This window comes from Bufo bufo, chromosome 7 (genome assembly GCF_905171765.1).
Source record: "Bufo bufo chromosome 7, aBufBuf1.1, whole genome shotgun sequence".
In the NCBI taxonomy this organism is placed as follows: Eukaryota; Metazoa; Chordata; class Amphibia; order Anura; family Bufonidae; genus Bufo; species Bufo bufo.
Genome location: NC_053395.1, coordinates 159,972,246 through 159,991,111, shown reverse-complemented (window position 1 = coordinate 159,991,111; position 18,866 = coordinate 159,972,246). Strand labels below are relative to the sequence as shown.

The following is an 18,866-nucleotide window of genomic DNA, read 5'->3' as shown; positions in this document are numbered from 1 at the left end:
CATCTCGATTGGGTTCAGGTCCGGTGACTGTGGAGGCCAGGTCATCTGGCGCAGCACCCCATCACTCTCCTTCATGGTCAAATAGCCCTTACTTTCAAAGTTTTCCCAATTTTTCGGCTGACTGACTGACCTTCATTTCTTAAAGTAATGATGGCCACTAGTTTTTCTTTACTTAGCTGCTTTTTTCTTGCCATAATACAAATTCTAACAGTCTATTCAGTAGGACTATCAGCTGTGTATCCACCTGACTTCTCCTCAACGCCACTGATGGTCCCAACCCCATTTATAAGGCAAGAAATCCCACTTATTAAACCTGACAGGGCACACCTGTGAAGTGAAAACCATTTCAGGGGACTACCTCTTGAAGCTCATCAAGAGAATGCCAAGAGTGTGCAAAGCAGTAATCAAAGCAAAAGGTGGCTACTTTGAAGAACCTAGAATATGACATATTTTCAGTTGTTTCACACTTGTTTGTTATGTATATAATTCCACATGTGTTAATTCATAGTTTTGATGCCTTCAGTGTGAATCTACAATTTTCATAGTCATGAAAATAAAGAAAACTCTTTGAATGAGAAGGTGTGTCCAAACTTTTAGTCTGTACTGTACATCCCCAATAACTTCCATTGGCGGCCGTGAGAAGGGCTCAGGCAGCCCCTCGGGACATTCCCCTATAAGGTCTATGGCCCCCTGTCCACAGCAGGTCAATCGTTTGTGCGGATTTTCAGTGCAATGCAAAGTGTGAGATCTGGGAATTTTGGCAGCAAAAACCACATGAACATCCACATAAACTACACTGCCCTGAGCGTAGACCCTTAATGGGGTTGTGTGATGGCAGGAAGAAACTGGACAACCCTTCTGATCAACCTGCAATAGAGAACGGGTAAGTACTTACCTGCTGGATCCTGGGCAGGTTCATCTGGAGGCTTGTCCTCCAGATGCCCCCTTTAAATGGGACAAATCATCGTGCGGATCTGTCACCTCCATCGCACATGCTCGTTTAAATGGGGTCCCCATCCATCATAAGAACTGGGATCCCATGATGGTCCACAGCTCCATTCATTATCTATGCAGCTGCCAGATGTCCTATATCTAGGGACAACCCCTGGAAATACACATGGGATTTACTGGACATTAGGACTGTCACCCAGCTTTCCCTGTAAGGTTGAACCGAATCTAGTGATTTTCCATAGGAGGACCTGGTGGTGACTTTATTTGGGCTTGGGAGGGTGCGGGGCATGCTTGTTAACGGTTTCCTTGGTTGAGACTTGGCCCAGGAAAGGGTTAGGCACTTGTGGCACGACGCTCCGCTCACAGGTGGCATGCCCGGCTGTACTTTTCAGTAGGAAAACCCGGGCTGCGCGTCCTTTGGCAGACAGGAGCCGGGGAGAGGGCACGGCGCATCCCGGGGATACTGTGTCCTGGATCCACCCCCGGCTGCTGAGATCACTGGAGACAGTCAGAGCCGCGGATCAAGTGCACTGTCCTGTAATCGATTGCCGAGCGCCTGGAGCTGCCAGCCTGTATTTATTGGCCGTGTGTCTGGGGAGGCTGGCTGCTGCCTGCTTGATCCGTTTCTCTGGGTTTGACCAGCTGTCCCGGGCTAACCCCTGCCTGGCTCTGTGCTGATCATGGAGGAAGTAGGAGCTGGATTACCCTCGGCTGCGGCACAACTGCCCTAGTGCCCGGAGCAGCAGAGCGCGGGGAGGCAGCGGGCAGCCGCAGAGCCCGGGATGGCAGTGTGGCCCCGCGTGCCCTGCTAAGGTAATGGCAGCCGTGTGCTCTGTGCTGCAGGTGGCGGAGGAGGGAGGGGGGCACAAACTTGTTATTGTCTGTCACCGTGTCACTGCGCCGCCGACTTGTTGATAGCAGGAGGAGGGGAGGGAGCTGTCACTGGCTGTCATGTCCGCTGTCCGTCAGCCTGCCTCCCCTGTCACCTCAGCAAAACCGCCTGTCGCCTCTCCTGCTCCCAGGTCTGCCTGTCACCCTGCAGCCCACCTGCCTGTCACCCTGGTGCCCACCTGCCTGTCACCCTGCTGCCCACCTGCCTGTCACCCTGGTGCCCACCTGCCTGTCACCCTGGTGCCCACCTGCCTGTCACCCTGGTGCCAACCTGCCTGTCACCCTGGTGCCTGCCACCCTGCCTGTCACCCTGGTGCCTGCCACCCTGCCTGTCACCCTGGTGCCCACCTGCCTGTCACCCTGCTGCCTGCCACCCTGCCTGTCACCCTGGTGCCCACCTGCCTGTCACCCTGGTGCCCACCTGCCTGTCACCCTGCTGCCTGCTGCCTGCCACTCTGCCTGCCACCCTGCCTGTCACCCTGGTGCCCAGATGCCTGTCACCCTGCTGCCTGCCACCCTGCCTGTCCACCTGCCTGCCACCCTGCCTGTGACCCTGGTGCCCACCTGCCTGTGACCCTGGTGCCCACCTGCCTGTGACCCTGGTGCCCACCTGCCTGTGACCCTGGTGCCCACCTGCCTGTGACCCTGGTGCCCACCTGCCTGTGACCCTGGTGCCCACCTGCCTGTGACCCTGGTGCCCACCTGCCCGTCACACTGCTGCCCACCTACCTGTCATCCTGCTGCCTGCTACCCTTCCTGTCCACCTGCCTGCCACCCTGCCTGTCACCTTGGTGGCCACCTGCCTGTCACCCTGCTGCCCACCTGCCTGTCACCCTGCTGCCCACCTGCCTGTCACACTGCTGCCCACCTGCCTGTCATCCTGCTTGTCACCCTGCCGCCCACCTGCTTGTCACCCTGCCGCCCACCTGCTTGTCACCCTGCCGCCCACCTGCTTGTCACCCTGCCGCCCACCTGCTTGTCATCCTGCCGCCCACCTGCATGTCATCCTGCTGCCTGCCACCCTGCCTGTCCACCTGCCTGCCACCCTGCCTGTCACCCTGCTGCCCACCTGCCTGTCACCTTCTTCTGATTCTTGCCTCAATGCTAGTCACCCTTGCCAGCCCTGCCTGTCATGCCTGTCCTGCCTTCTAGTCAGCCTTTCCAGCCCCCTCTTCTTATGCTTGCCTCACTGCCAGTCACCCTTGCCAGCCCTGCCCCCTGTCACCCCTGCCCACCTTGCCCCCTGCCACCCGCGCCTGCCCTGTCTGCTATGTCTGCCTGTTCACCTGCCTGCCATCCTGCTGTCCACCTGCTTGTCCTCCTTGTTCTACTGCTTCCATCTTTGCTTTCCCCCTGCCTGTCAGTTTTTTTTTTTACGCTTTGTGAAAGTCTAAGGTGCACTAGCATGGTGCTGCCATGGTGCTGCCATAGTGCTGCCATGTTGCTGCCATGTTGCTGCCATGGTGCTGCCGTAGTGCATGTATGCGGGTCTGATTACCAGTACTGCAGACCTGCGCCTCCTGTATTAATGTGGAAATGTGGTCAGGGTGTGAATATATTTTTTTAGGCAGCTACGGAGTGGAAATATATGACGGGGATCTTGGTATCATCTAATGCAGGATGGTGACGTCTCATCTGTTGGCCCGCTTGATACTTTTAATGCAGGTGATTTGCTGTGGGATGTGACCGATGACATCATGTACAGAGGGGGGGTGACCTCCTAGTCCAAGACCACCCCAACCTCAGGCTAGATGTACAGTGTGGGGGATTTCCTCCTAGACCAGGGGTGCACCCCAACTTGTGCTTCATGTACAGAGGGGATGTCCACTTAGGATAGGACTACACCCCGACTTCAGGCTTCATGTACAAAGGGTGACCTCCTGGGCCAGGACGGCACCCCAACTTCAGGCTTCATGTACAGTGTGGGGAGGGTGACCTTCTGGGCCTGGACTTTACCCCAACTTCAGGCTTCATGTACAGAGGGGGATGACCTAGGCCAGGACTATACCCCAATTTCAGGCTTCATATACAGTTGGCGTATGACCAGCTAGACCAGGACTACACCCCCTACTTCAGGCTTGGATTATGTATATTGTCTGTATGTGACACAATCTATATGAATGTGTGGGACACTGGTAGTCCTAGAACGCTGGAGGTGAATAATGTGACAAAGTATGTTGTGGTGACCCTGGTGACACTAATGTGCAATTAGCAATGTGGTACTATGACAACACTTCCTGGGATACGAGGAATAATGGGACAGTGCAAGCTGGGGTAAATTATAACCCTCAGTGTTTTATTGTCAAAGCTGTTAGGCTAGGTTCACACAGGTTTTTTTTTGTGTGAGAAAAATCAAACAAACTGAGTAATCCGCATTAGGTTTTTTACATGCCTTTTTTTCTTGATGGTTTTTATAACGTGGTTTTGGTGAGGATTTTCATTCTTGGCCATTTTCAATGGAGATCTGGATGCGGATTCCACGTTAAGAATGTTTCTAAAACCGCATACAGAAAAAAACAGCACCCTATGGTTTATTACTATAGGTGCAGGTCCTACCTCTAGGACCTCCAAACATCAGACAATCCCCAATGTCTGAGATGGGAATACCTCTTCAATGTGCAGATTTCCCATGGAAAGCAATGGGAAAGTTCTGCATACGTTCTTGGCGAGGATTTACGACGTGGAATCCGTGCCAAAATCTTCAGCCAAAAAACTCTGTGTGAACCTAGCCTTATGAGAACCATCCAATCTGGACATGTATTGATCCATACCTGGGTAGATGTACCATTCCGGGGACAGATGAGCCTAGATCGTTGTCATACACCTTCCCCAGAAAGGGGGGAATAGAGTTTTCTACTGTTTGTAATAAGAAGAAAATTTGGGAATTTTTTATGGGGGTACTCTTTTTTTTTTTTTTTTTTAAGGTTGACATGATGGGCTTGACTTAGTGGAGCTCTAGTGACAATGGAGTGGTGGGAGAGGCTCTACATGTGGTTGATAACTGAAGTAGCCTGTGCGTTGGCTCTCCTGGTGATGGACGACTACAACTTCCAGCATCCTGTAGTAGCTACAAGCTGAAAGTGGTAGTATCACAACAGCCAGAGAGCCACAGTTTGACATGAGCAGCCATGGGTGTCACCTGGCAAGGACCTTCTGAGGTCCTCAGACTGTGATGGCATTTATCTCGGCCTCATCCCACCCACCTTGTCCTTACTTAGGAGCTGTTCTTTCCCGGTTTCCCTCCCTGCACTTTTTTTTTCTCACCCCTCTACCTCCTCCCCTTTCCTCCCCTTTTCTTCTCCTAGTTTCTTTCTCAGCTGCTTCAGAAATAACCGGTGGATCCAGTTTTGTTTCTCGTTAATCTCATTGCTGGAGCGATGACCTCCCTCTCCCTCTTGCTTTCCTGAAAGTACGTGACATTCCTAACTTTCTTCACTAGTCTACCCCAACCACTCTACAAAGTAGCACACTCCTCTTCACTGCTCCGCGCGGAGCTCTGCTCATCCCTGGACTCGTCACTACCACTGTCATCTCCAGACTTTCACCCAGGACGGCCCTTTTACTCTTCACCTGCTATCAGAAATCAATGGGCCAGCCCCACACGTGAGGTAGTGACATCTTTAATGTGTACTATTATTACTCACACACTGTTTTACATCGGGGAATTAGTATTTCTTGTATGGCGCTGTACATCTTATTTGTCCTCCAATATAAGTCAGTGTGTGTGTGTATATATATAATTAGTATAATTGTTGATGGTTCTATGCTTTTCCTATGTTGTGCCAAGGTCCCAAGTGTCTGACACCTTGTAGTGGTGGTACAGTACTGGCATCTAAGATTTACAGTAGTCGGTCTGCCGGTTGACCACAGGTATGGCAATCAGTGCTGCTACCTCTGTGTGTTGTGCTTTTATGGACCTTGAGGGGCTCATGGAGGAAATGTGTATGTAGATGGTGGTAAACTTGCATGGAGACCTTCTTTAGGTTGTGCTGTCACTTCCGACAGACACTTTAAGACATGTCAGCCCTTGTGAGAAGCTGCACTTTTAGGTATGCGGTGTCAGACGTGAATGTCACCAGTAGCTGGCCTCGTGAGACATCTTCTACATGGTGAGACCTTTTATGCCTATATCTCATGAGGCCAGGCCGAAGAAATTGATGGACGGTAACAATTACACCTATATCATGGCACCTGCGTACTGTTACAACGTTAAGGGGCTGCCACACCTTCAGGCTTTTTGGTGCCATTTTTGAAGCCAAAATCAGGTGTGGATCATAACCGGAGAGAAAGTATTAATGACAGATAGGACTTTTTTACTTTCTTTTTTTTTTTCAGTCCACTTCTGGTTTAGGCTTTAAAAACGGCATTAAAAAACCTGAACGTGTGGCAGCAACCTAACTGCCCACTTGCCTTGGAAACCTGTTATCTGCTTGTCATCTCCACTTGGGGGACAGTCGGGCTCCTTGTCTCGTGCCCTTTCTACATCTTATCTAACTTGTCCCAATTCAGAGTTAGTTCCTGATTTTTATCACTGCTTGGGCGTCTATGTAACAGACAGGTCCTGAGCGACTGAAGGTCCCCAACCTGTTGATCTTCATATCTTGAGAAGTTCTCCAGACTTTGCACTCCTTTGTCATGGTGGGTCTGTAGCCTGTTGAAGCAGACGAGTTATCTGCAGCTTGGGAGGGCAATTTGATCTGTCTGGTGAGGAAGGTTGGGGGGGGGGGGGGGGGGGGAGTTGCTCCTGTATATACATGCAGCAGTTAGAGTTACAGACTTTTTATTATTTTTTTTTTTTTACTTTTTTGGGAAGTGATTTGGAGACAAGACTCGAAGCTGCCTACTTTCCAGTAAGTAATGCAGAAATTCCAGGAGCAGGAGCTAAATATACTTGGTGGATCAATACTGAAATGGCTGGTTGTGAATAATTTAACTGGCAGTGCTGGAACGATTTGGAAGCTAAGAGCAAAGGGGGAAGAGGTGACCAGAAAATTCCTCTTCGTTCCCCATGATGCAAGGTCCAGGGTCTGGCTGGCGGCTAGCTTCTTTCTTTCTTTGGTTATTTATTTATTTTGTTTATTTCAGTTTTTATGTTTTGCATTTGTTTAAATATTATTTATTAAATATTGACTTTTGATGTCGTTCTTTGTTATCTCTCCTTACTTTTTGAGTTGACACGCAGGTGTCTCCCTCTGACCTTCGCTTGTAGAAGTGGACTGACAACTTAGTCCATGTGCATGCCTTCTATGCGATGGAAGTTGTCACTTTGGTGTATGATTTACGCTGCGGTGATCTTCCATGCTGTGCTGCTTTTAGAACATAGTAGAGAAGGTCTTGAGTACCAATTCGGTATGGCTGGCGCCGTTACCCTCTGTTGTAGGGTGCAAGCGGAATTGTTAGTTGAGCGAAAAAAACCTGCTGGAAAGCTCTTCCATGACGGTCGCGCAGTTTTGCATGACGTTGCTTTCTAGAAACCTATTCTAGTCACTGAACTTAAATGTTGTTTCTAAAGAGTTAAAGAGGTTGTCTCACTTCAGCAAGTGGCATTTATCATGTAGAGAAAGTTAATACAAGGCCCTTACTAATGTATTGTGATCATCCATATTGCTTCCTTTGCTGGCTGGATTCATTTTTCTATCACGTTACACACTTCTCGTTTCCATGGTTACAGACCACCCTGCAATCCATCAGCGGTGGTCGTGCTTGCACATTATAGGAAAAAAGCACTGGCCTAAGTGCGTTCCCATGGTCCCGGCCACCAGAGAGGCTGATGCTTTTTCCCTATATTGTGCAAGCACGACCACCACTGATGGATTGCAGGGTGGTCTGTAACCATGGAAACAAGTAGTGTATAATGTGATGGAAAAATCAATCCAGCCAGCAAAGGAAGCAATTTGGATGATCACAATACATTAGTAAGTGGCTTGTATTAACTTTCTCTACATGATAAGTGCCACTTACTGAAGGGAGACAACCCCTTTAAGGAGGTGAGTGCCATCCTGCAGACTTTATGTAATGTCCGAGAGATCAGAACCAGCTCAGCAAGCAATCACACTGACCACATAGCCATTCTGCTCTGTAGATTGTCAGCTCTGCTGTGTCCAGTAGCCCATGTATTATTTAATCCTCCACCGCTTCCATGTCCATCACATATTCTATAGACTGCGGTGTTGGAGGCGGCCGGCCCATATGTACATGTACTTCTGTGTGAGCACTGGCAGGTAAGATCAAGTTTGCGGCTTGACGATGTACGTAGACCCCACAAATGAAAGAAGTTATATATATATTTTTTTTTAATCTGCATTAGAGAGGTGTAATTGGCTTTACTGTATATTTTACAAATTATTGGCTTGTTTGGATATTGGAGCCTATGCTGAAGAACTACTGACAGCGATTCCAGTAAACTGACAAGGACTTGGCAAGCACAACTTGCTGAAATGGAGAACTTTTTTTTATTTTTATTTATTTTTTATTTTTTCCGTAAGACTATTTTTTTCCTTGAAGTCGATGTGAACCTCAACGTATATTAATTGGCAAACAGGACTGTAATTACATGATGTCACTCGTCCTTTGATATCATAGTAACCTATGGCACGCTGTGTGGAGTGACAGCTTTCTGGTTGGCTTCTAAGGGGTTAAGTCACATAACACAGGAAGATACTGACGTGTGACAGCACTCGGCTGACAGGGGGGACATAGGTACATTTGTGCTGCTCTCGCATTAGTGTTTCCCTTTATATTGTGTTTGCACTGCTTTTGGCATAGTCCGATGGCAACTGCTGGTTACCTCTAGGACGAAAAACTTAAAACCATGATTAGTCGTGGTATTTCAGAAGTGGATGGGATATAATATGAATAGTAATGAAAAATTAGATTTAAGTGCTCCATTTACTACCTGCCTGTCTGAATACATAGCCGGGCAGGTCATGGAGGACACGAGCAGGACTTTCATGACAGGGGGTCAGTCTCCAAAAGGCTTGATGCAGGTAGACCACTCTGGAGGTGCACACTACAAAAAGATGAAGTACTGGATCTCTGCTGGTGGCCCGGGTCTACACACAGACCGGCAGACACATGTAATTAGTTTGTTACATGTCACACATTTATTATCCATGGAAAAGTCAGTTTTGTAAGTTTTATTTTTTTTCTTCTTCTTTTATGTTTCAGCACTGCTCTTTGACTATGGAAACAGAGAGACCCGATGGATACGTAACTAGTAAGTGACAATTTTATATATGTGCCTGGGTAAATCGTTTTCTTTGCTTTTTCTGATGTTTATATATCATTTAGAAGGACTTCTTAAAGGGACATGCCCTCTTTGTATGGTTTGGAGTCTTGAAAGGTCTCTATGGTTCTCCTGTTTTGGTGGTTTTATGATTAAAAGCCATTTGGGTTCTTCTTTCCATTTGTCTGTATCCCATATCTGTGGACACCTGTTACTAGACCTTGAACTTGAGGCGACAAGATCTTGAGGGGTCATGTATAGTCCTGATCATAGCTGGATAGGGTAGGTCTCCTGCCTCCAGAACTCTGGTTCTGTCTTATGGATGACATTAAATAACACGTAGCTAGATTTTAGAATTCTGCCCACAACGTAATTTTTAGGGTTAAAAGTAGTGTGTGTTCAACTTTCCATTTGTCTGTATCCCATATCTGTGGACACCTTTTACTAGACCTTGAACTTGAGGTGACAAGATCTTGAGGGGTCATGTATGGTTTTGATCATAGCTGGATAGGGTAGGTCTCCTGCCTCCAGATTCCAGAACTCTGGTTCTGTCTTATGGATGACTTAAATAACACATAGCTAGGTTTTAGAATTCTGCCCAGAACTTCATTTTGTGGTGAGCTCCTTTGATTATTTATTGCTTGGTGATGTACATAGGCCTGTTGTAATTCACCACGGCAGGAAGAATGTGGGAGCTGCAGGCTGTAAATATTAAATATGATTGCAATAATGACATCTTATTTCGTAGGACAAGTAAAATCATGACATTTACAGAAGGCATTTTATCACTTTTTGCTACCCATTGCTGTGTTGTAATACGGCCTTTGTTTACAGATGGGGGTCCTTGGAGCAGTGGTACCATACCATACAATGCAATGTTGGGTTACCCTCATGTACATAGATTATGGTTACATTGATTGCCATACGCTTGGCACAAGGATAGTTTTACTCACCTGGCACTGTGCCCTTAGCTTAGAGTCAGGTTTGAGTTTTATTTTAATTTTTTTTCACATTTTGCCTACACTTTTTTAGAACACTAAGTTTTCCAGATGACCCAGAGCAACTAGTTGGACCTTGTGAGTAGTAGTCCTACTGTAGATACTGAGGTTTAGCCCTTTTCTCATGACCTATGCTCCTATATTTTGATCTCCGTTTTTAAAGATGGGGTTGCTAAAAATTTGTGGTCTCTTATAATGTAGTAGGTAGTATCCATGGATGACATACCTGGAAAATATACCCCCCCCCCCCCCCAAGAGCCTTCATCGGTAGTACGCAACTGCATTAGTAAGAAAATCCATTCCAGATCCCTGCATATATGTGACATGCAATGCATTTACTATTACTACTTGTTCTTGTGTTAGATCAGTCTTTGGGACACTGTTGTGTGAAGTTTAAAGAGGACCTTAAACTTAAAGAGGACCCCCCCCCCCCCCCGCTGATACTGCCACCCTGCCTGATTTTGATTTTTTAACATATTGCTCTTATGCCCCGCTGTGCCCCCCTGTAGTTTTCCTGCTCAGTATGGTAATACTGAGCATCGGTACAGGGAGGAGGAGACACCAGGGTTTCTCAATGGGCGTCTCCTTCTCCCTGGCTGTGCCGCGATCCAATCACAGCGGAGAACGTCGCAGCCAGGGAGAAGGAGACGCCCATTGAGAAACCCTCGTGTCTCCTCCTCCCTGTACCGATGCTCAGTATTAACATACTGAACGGGAAAACTACAGGGGGGCAGAGCGGGGCGTAGGAGCAATATGTAAAAAAAATCAGGCAGGGTGGCAGCATCAGCGGGGGGTTACCCGCAAGTAAAGGTATTTATCTCAATTATTAAAAACCATGAAAGGTCCTCTTTAAGTTCATAGAGTCACGGGGGAGGACTTCAGATGCTTTGTGTGTCCCAGATCCTTGTGAGCTAAAGGTGATCATCTAGAGCAGGGGTGCACAACCTTTTCTGGTTGGGGGCCACATTGTCAGCCTGAACCAATTCCAAGGGCCTAAAATAAAACTTAAAGGGGTATTACCAACTGAAATACTGTATTTATAGCTTATTGAACACGCAGTTTATATCATGAATGTCTTGTTACACTTCTAGGACTCCCATCTAATGGAAGAATACATGAAACATACAAGACATAGACATACATGTCTGTTACCAGATGGTTGGGGGCCACACAGAATGGTATCGAGGGCAGCATGTGGCCCCCGGGCCACAGGTTGTGTACCCCTGATCTAGTGATGTGTTAGTCTGTCCTTAGAGCTTCACAGATGTTAGTTGTCTCCAGCATTTGTTGTAGTCTTCACACTTTCCTAAGGAGGACAGTTTGCGATTGTGAGACTATTTCATTGCGGTCTCTGTAAACAGTGTAGCAAATTAAAAAAATAAAATTCACCATAAAATGGTGCAAGAACTAGTCAGATGACTGATAATAGGCACACCTTCCTTTATAGATGTGAATATCCTAAGACCGATACTGTACAAGTTCTGTACAAAGCCACATCATTTCCAGAGACATGGATTCATATGACCGTATGATCCTGTCCTGTGAAGCTGCTGGCTGGTGGTCCCCTCCTTAGGTACTCAGCAGTAGGAGACCTTGTGTCATCCCTATTACTACTGGGGAGCTGTATTGAGTCGAGGTGATTCAGCCTGAAATGTTGCATATTCGGATAGATCATTGACAACCTATTTTTGATCCTTGGAGTCTTCTTGCTTCTACATTAATAGTGCTTAAAGAACCTAGAACGTTGTCTCTTACCCCTGACCTGATTTGTATTCTGTCACTGTCTATGGAAGTTTGTCACAGACGGGTCACTAAGGGTACATTCACATGACTGTATGTTTTATGCGGTCTGCAAAATACACATACCCACCAGCATGACGTCTTCCTTTTTTTTTCGTCCCATTGACCAGTGGGTCTGCATCTGTGGCCAAGAGTAGGACATTTTCTGTCTTTTGAGGAATGGACATCTGGATGCAGAAAGTACATACTGTAGATGTCTTCTGTGTGCTTTCTGCATCTTCATGTCAATTCCGCAAAAGATAGAACATGTCCTATTCTCGGCCGCAGATACAGACCCATTGAAGTCAATGGGTCTTCAAAAAATGCGTACATCACAAAGGTGTAATCTGTATTTTGTGGGTCCGCATTTTGAGGACTGATCATAAAGGATGCATTTGGTTATAGGATTGGTCTCTGTCTTCAATATTTTATGCCTATTAGTTTTGAAGAAATTTTATTTTTCATTTTTTTTGCATTGATTTTGGGTGAATCAGCCTTAATATGACACTGTTCAGTGGTATATATATATTTTTTCTTTTGGATGCTTGAAAGGTTCTTACTGGTAATAATTCTTTACTTGTAAGAAGTCATAAAATCCTTAAGCAATGGAATGCCCTTCTAGCTGGGAATTGCATCCACAGGAAAGAACATGTTAAGACTCTGGAAGAAAACATTCTGTGAAGAAAAGGATCCTGTTGCAGATGTGATCCCCCAGGAGTTTGTTTTTTGGATGGGCACTGATGTCTGTGCTCTGATTGCCGCTCTTGGGATTCCAATTTTGTAATATCGAAATCTTTTGCAGAAATTGGTAGTTGGTAGTAGAAGAACGGAATAGCCATCTCTGCCAGTGATGTAGCCGGCAGCAGCTTTATAGACGGCTTTGTAACTTATTGCAGTCTGGACGTTTTTGAATAGGGCTGCTCGCAGGCTAAATCGGACCTGACGGACTCCTCTCAACCTGATCACTTTGATGTTGTTGTACATTATGGTTACCCCCATGTGGTCCATCAATAGGCTGACTGCCCAAAGACTTTTTCTTCACATCTCTATAGATAGTAGAGCTGAAGTTGTCATGTAATCCTCTTAGGCTGCATAACCTTGAATAGTTATCCCAGTCCTTCAGTCCTATGTAAAATTACCATCTTTTCAGGTATTGTAGAACTGGCACATAAATTATTCTTTCCAAGGACTTTACAAAGGACCAGGGGGCATTCGTTAGGTATGAAGGAAAGGTGATTTAACCACTTAGTGACTGCCTGTTTTGGGCTTTTTTTTTTTTTGATCATCACATTCCAAGAGCTATAACTTTTTTATTTTCCCATCCATGTAGCCATATGGGGGCTAGTTTTTTTGCAGGTCAAGGTCTAGTTGTTAATGGCACCATTTTGGGGTACGCTTAATTTGCTGATTAACTTTTATTCACTTTTTCTGGGGGGGATGGGGAAAAACAGCAATACTACTAATGCATTTTTACATTATAATTTTTGCAGCATTCGCTTTTTTTATTTTTTTAAGTTTACTAAATAAAAACCCTTTTAAAAAATGCTTTTGCATCGCTGCATATTTTTCTTTCTACTGAGCTGTGTGAGGGCTTGATTTTTGCGGGATGACTTGTAGTTTTCATTGTTACCATTTTGGGGCACATAATACTTTTTGATTGCTTTTTTATAAAAAAAAATTTGGTGGCAAATAAACAAAAAACACCAATTCTGGCTTTTTTTTTTTTTTTTTTTTTTTTACAGCTTTCACCATGAGGGATAAATTACATGATAACTGAGTAGTGCAGGTTTTTACTGAGGCAGTGATGCCAAATACGTGGAGAAGATTTTATTTTTGCATTTTTTCCATTGAAAAGCATTTTTTCAATGGAAACGGTGCACTTTTTAATCTTGATATTTTTTTTTCTTTATTTTTTTATAATTTGACAGGCGCTCTTCTGATTTGTTTCTATAATACACTGTACTATGTATGCAGTACAGTGGATTATACTGTCAGCATACACTGCAGGCAGACTTGGAGCCTTCGTTAGGCCCTTGGCTACCATGCTAAGACATCAGCATCCCGCAATCTCATCAGTTAGATGCCACGGTCACCATTGATTGTGGCTTTTAAGGGGTTAAATGCATGGATGATTGCTTCTGCTGATCCAGGGAGTTAGAGCAGTAGCCCTGCTCTCATGTAAGACCAGTGCAGTGCTAAGACTAGGCCGCTGTAAGAAGATGGTGGCGTAGCCTAAGGTCCCGTAAAAAAAAGGGGTATTGGCGGTCATTGAGAAGATAAACATCAGGAAAGGGCTCTTTACACTTAGAGTAATCATAAGGATTGCTCTACCCCAAGATGGGGCAACAAAGGGCTAGATGCTTGTCTAATGGCAAATGGCAATGAGGGGTAATCTAACAATTAATCTTGTGTAACTGATTGAGAAAGGTTGAACTTGATGGACCATTATCAAGGGCTCATGTGCACGACCGTATGTTTTTTGCGGTCCGCAAAAAACGGATAGGCAAAAAACACAGATGACGTCTGTGTGCTTTCCATATTTTGCGAAACGGAACAGCTGGCCCCTAATGAAACAGTCCTATCTGTGTCCGTAATACAGACAATAATAGGACATGTTCTATTTTTCTGCGGAACAGAAATACGAACATACGGAAACGGAATGCACACAGTAACATCTATTTTTTTGGTGGACCCATTGAAATAAATGGTTCTGCATACGGTCCACAAAAAAACTGGGAACAGACGAGGAAGTAAAATACGTTTGTGTGCATGAGCCCTAACTGTGTTGTGCCATGTGGCTTGGCTAAAAGCGGCTCTGCTACATCTTTAGTGTTTAACGTTTAGGATCATCCCAGTAACTGAGGAGCGTAGAAAGCTATGTGCAAAAATTCTGTTCTCTTGGTTGTTACATTCCTGGCGTTCGTCAGGCTCCTTCCCCACAGGCAGATTTCTAACAGGTCTTTCTTTCTTTTTTTTTTTCTTTTTTTTTCTTTTCCACAACCCAGGTGATAATGAGCTTGTGCCCGAGAGGGACCACTCCAATATGGCTATAGATTTGACCTCCTGCACACCCAATGGGCAACATTCCTCCCCTAATCACTTGGCAAGCAGTAAGTCAACAGTTTCTGTATGTCTGGGAAACAAAATCTCGTGCTAAAACATCAGATTTCCTCTACTTTTTTTGTTGGAGCGAGTGTCTAATTGTCTCTTTCCAAACTTATCTTCCCTTAATTAAATAATGTGTTTTATATTATTCTGTTAAACTAATACTGTATTTAGCAATTCATTAAGATTTCCCTTTGATCCTGGACAGAGCAATTTTCTAATTTAACCGACATTTTTAGAAGGTGTAATTAAACACGTTTTCTATTTTTGGAGACTTTTATGTTATGAGTTATAAAAGTTATCTGGTAACTTGTTCTTGATACAGTTCCTTCTACTAAGATTATCTGTGGGCATCAAATGTGTGTGTGTATATATGTATGTATGTATGTATGTATGTATATATGTGTGTGTGTGTGTATATATGTATATATGTATATATATATATATATATATATATATATATATTACGGTATGTAGCTGACATCTGTATTCCTGCAATGCGTATGTCCTCACATACTGGAAATCCTTTCTTGCACATCTGATTGGGGTTGTTTCTGCAGCATGTGCATTGAGTGATTTTTATTTTTTTTTTACAAATCCCATGCAGATGTGCAACCATCGCAGACGTTTCTGCACAAAATTAGCCCTGCATGCAAATCTTCTGTGCTGCTCTCACTCTCATGTACCCTTCTGTGAAAAATGGGAGTCTGACAGAGAAGAGCTCAGTCTTGACTAGCCACAGGAGTAGGGGTTAGACGTGAGTTGGGGGTTACAAAGAAATTTCTGGGGGGGAAGGGGCATTAAAAAATTAGCTGTGGGGCCCAGTCAGTTGTAGTTACGCCACTGTCTGTATATGTATAAATTAGAGTGAGATTTTAGAGATCCGCATACGGTATGTATAAAATAGTGATATGTTAATAAAAATGTGCACCATAGACTTTATTATTGGTCAAAAATCAAAACTTTTTTTGTTTAAATGTGCAAAACTTTAATGCAACTTTTGCTGTGCTGATAGTATTTTAGAAGAATTAAAGTAATTTAATATTTGACTTTCTTGTGATAAGCCATTCATACTAGATGAACGTGGGCTGAACCTGCTATTTTGGTGAATCAGTCAACCGTCTATAGTATATTGAGGTTGTAATAACAAATCCCCCCGATGGCAGGTGTCCTGGGATGGGGTACGGGGAGAAGTTTGGTCATGTTGCATTTTAAGCATCTTCTTAGGCTACTTTCACACCTGCGTTAGGTGCGGATCCGCCTGGTATCTGCATAGACTGATCCGCACCTATAATGCAAACGGTTGTATCCGTTCAGAATGGATCCGTTTGCATTACCATGAACAAAAAAAAAAAAAAAAAAAAATATATATATATATATATATTTTTTTTATATTTTTTTGTTCATGATAATGCAAACTGATCCGTTTTGACTTACACTGAAAGTCAATGGGAGGCGGATCCGTTTTCAATTGCACCATATTGTGTCAGTGAAAACGGATCCGTCCCCATTGACTTACATTGTAAGTCAGGACGGATCCGTTTGGCTCCGCATCGTCAGGCGGACATCAAAACGCTGCAAGCTGTGTTTTAGTGACCGTCTAAAAAACGCAACAGAGACTAAACGCAGCGAAATTGATGCATTCTGAACGGATCCTTATCCATTCAGAATGCATTGGGGCTAAACTGATCCGTTTTGGGCTGCTTGTGAGAGCCTTGAAACGGATCTCACAAGCGGACCCAGAAATGCCAGTGTGAAAGTAGCCTTACTCCCCTCTACCTGTGAGCAGCAGCTTACTTTATTGCGAATACATGCACACTTGGCCGAGGTCAGGAGGAATAACTGTTGGTTGAGCCAACAGATGTCTACTGTTTATGGCTAGCCTGTTTATGAGTGATAAGAACCTCCCCCATCTTAAGCTTCAGTAACTCTGATTACTGTATCTTTCGCTTTATAAGACGCAATTTGTGGGTCTAATCTGAAGTCTGATAAAAAAATTTTTAAAAAAATTCTGATTTTCCTCCTCTAAAACCTAGGTGTGTCTTGAAAAGCGAAAAACCTGGTAATTGCACTCTGATCTACCTGGGCAGATAACGATGATATTGGATAATTATTGTTAATTGTTTTGATAAGAGCCGGGCTGATCTCAGGACCTAACTAGCCTATGAACTTAGAGATATGGGTGGCTCAGTTGTTAGCACTGTCGCCTTGCAGTGCTGGGGTCCCGGGTTCGAATCCGACCAAGGACAACATCTGCATGGAGTTTGTATGTTCTCCCCGTGTATGCTTGGGTTTCCTCCCACACTCCAAACACATACTGATAGGGACATTAGATTGTGAGCCCCATTGGGGACAGTGTGATGCCAATGTCTGTAAAGTGCTGTGGAATATAGTAGCGCATAAATTAAATAAACCGAATTACAAGCATCTAACTGCTTGGGTTGCTTTCTATTGAGGTCTGAGAACATTACTGATGATGAACCATCCATAAAGTCCACGTAATTAAACTTTACTCCTGCATTTACACTTTAGGGGTCTATTATATTAACAGTCAATATCTATGTTCACAGACCTCAACACTGGTCCCATACCTCTGGGACTTATCCAACCCTAATCAAATGAATACCATGTTCCCTGACAAATTAAAATGGTGCCGTGCCTGCAGAGTAATGTAGCATCTGCATTGTGATATTCTTAGACACATCATATTTTTGGTCTTAAGCGTTTAGTGCAGTTTTTAATCTTTACAGTGTTTCTCCTAGTGTCTGGAGCATATGTCTTGGATTTACATTAAATAATAATGAATTCAGATTTAGTGTTAAGTATAATTTAAATATTCATCGCTCCATTAGGTTTTGGTCAAGTAATTATTTCCATGTGCCTTAAATACTTAAATTGAAAGCGTGCTGCATAATTATTTTTACTGCGGCAAAAAACGCTCTATTGATAGCTCTTCTTTGCTGGAAGCATTTAGTTTTACAGTTTTACACTTTCAATTTCTGAAATTCTAATGAGGCCTCCAGAGCGTCTACTGTAAGACGAGTGTGCCAGGCCTGTCCGGTAAAACCCACCACAATCTCGAGTTAACCGTCTAAGTGTGGTCAGATAACGAGTGCTGTCCTTTGCTACGGCAAAGCGCATTTTCTTTCCTCTCTGGCCAGTATCTCAAGGTCTTCGTATGTTTTGGAAGGCCGTTCCACAGAAGCATCATTTGAATACAGCCGGCAATGCTTCTGCTTTAGCAAACGTGACCAATTATATGGCCGTCTCTAGAGAACTGAACACCTCATCTCCTGGAAGAGTGGTGTTAGTTTCTCCTGGGATCCCAGCATTAGATAACACAACCAGGTGATTCCTTCACAGGTGCTGCTCGAGGTTGCAAGTGAGCCGGTAGCTGTAGATCCGTCATGTTCATGCCTTATCCTCCTAATGAGGGATTGCAATTTACGAGCGCTGTTGTAAACTTTTCCCTGTAGTAAGGGATCCTATGCCACTCGCTTTTCCAGGGGATTACAGTAAACTAATGAACGTTCATAAAATTAGTGACTAATTTCATCAGCTTAAGTCTAGGGTTACACACAGACTTAGGAGGCAAGGCCACTGTATTAGCAGTCCATAGGAATACACATGTGATGAGATACTAGGTCTTTTGTGTAAAAAGTTGCGGGATTATTTTTATCCATAGAGTATCGTTAAAGTTATGTACATACAATTTTCGTGTAAGTGCTGCCCAGCAAAACATTACTTTTTGGGAGGGGGATGATATAGGATGAAGCAAGATATATGTGACAGTAGTCAGATGAAAGTCAGATTAAGGCGCTCTCTCCCCGAGGAGAGAGAGTACCCCCCTTCCCCCCCCCCCCACCAGATAGTCAAATAAAAGTCACATTGTTTTGAGGGATTGTCCAGGATTTTGA

General features: G+C 44.6%; 1 protein-coding gene across 8 annotated transcripts in view; it reads left to right on the top strand.

Annotated features, from left to right (window-relative positions):
• The first annotated feature begins 1,322 nt into the window (after positions 1–1,322).
• The window catches only part of IKZF2 (IKAROS family zinc finger 2), an 81,401-nt gene continuing 63,857 nt past the window's right edge, over positions 1,323–18,866 (top strand). For 4 of the 8 annotated variants that reach the window (XM_040441164.1, XM_040441158.1, XM_040441159.1 and 1 more), the window contains exons 1-3: positions 8,766–8,918; positions 9,010–9,058; positions 14,850–14,954. In XM_040441164.1, coding sequence (XP_040297098.1) covers positions 8,769–8,918; positions 9,010–9,058; positions 14,850–14,954 — 304 coding nt within the window. In that variant the 5' untranslated portion in view covers positions 8,766–8,768. Of the gene's footprint in view, positions 1,765–5,354; positions 5,451–6,382; positions 6,481–6,606; positions 6,693–8,765; positions 8,919–9,009; positions 9,059–14,849; positions 14,955–18,866 lie in introns of those variants that run through there. The other 4 variants (XM_040441161.1, XM_040441162.1, XM_040441160.1 and 1 more) reach the window with 4 other exon arrangements.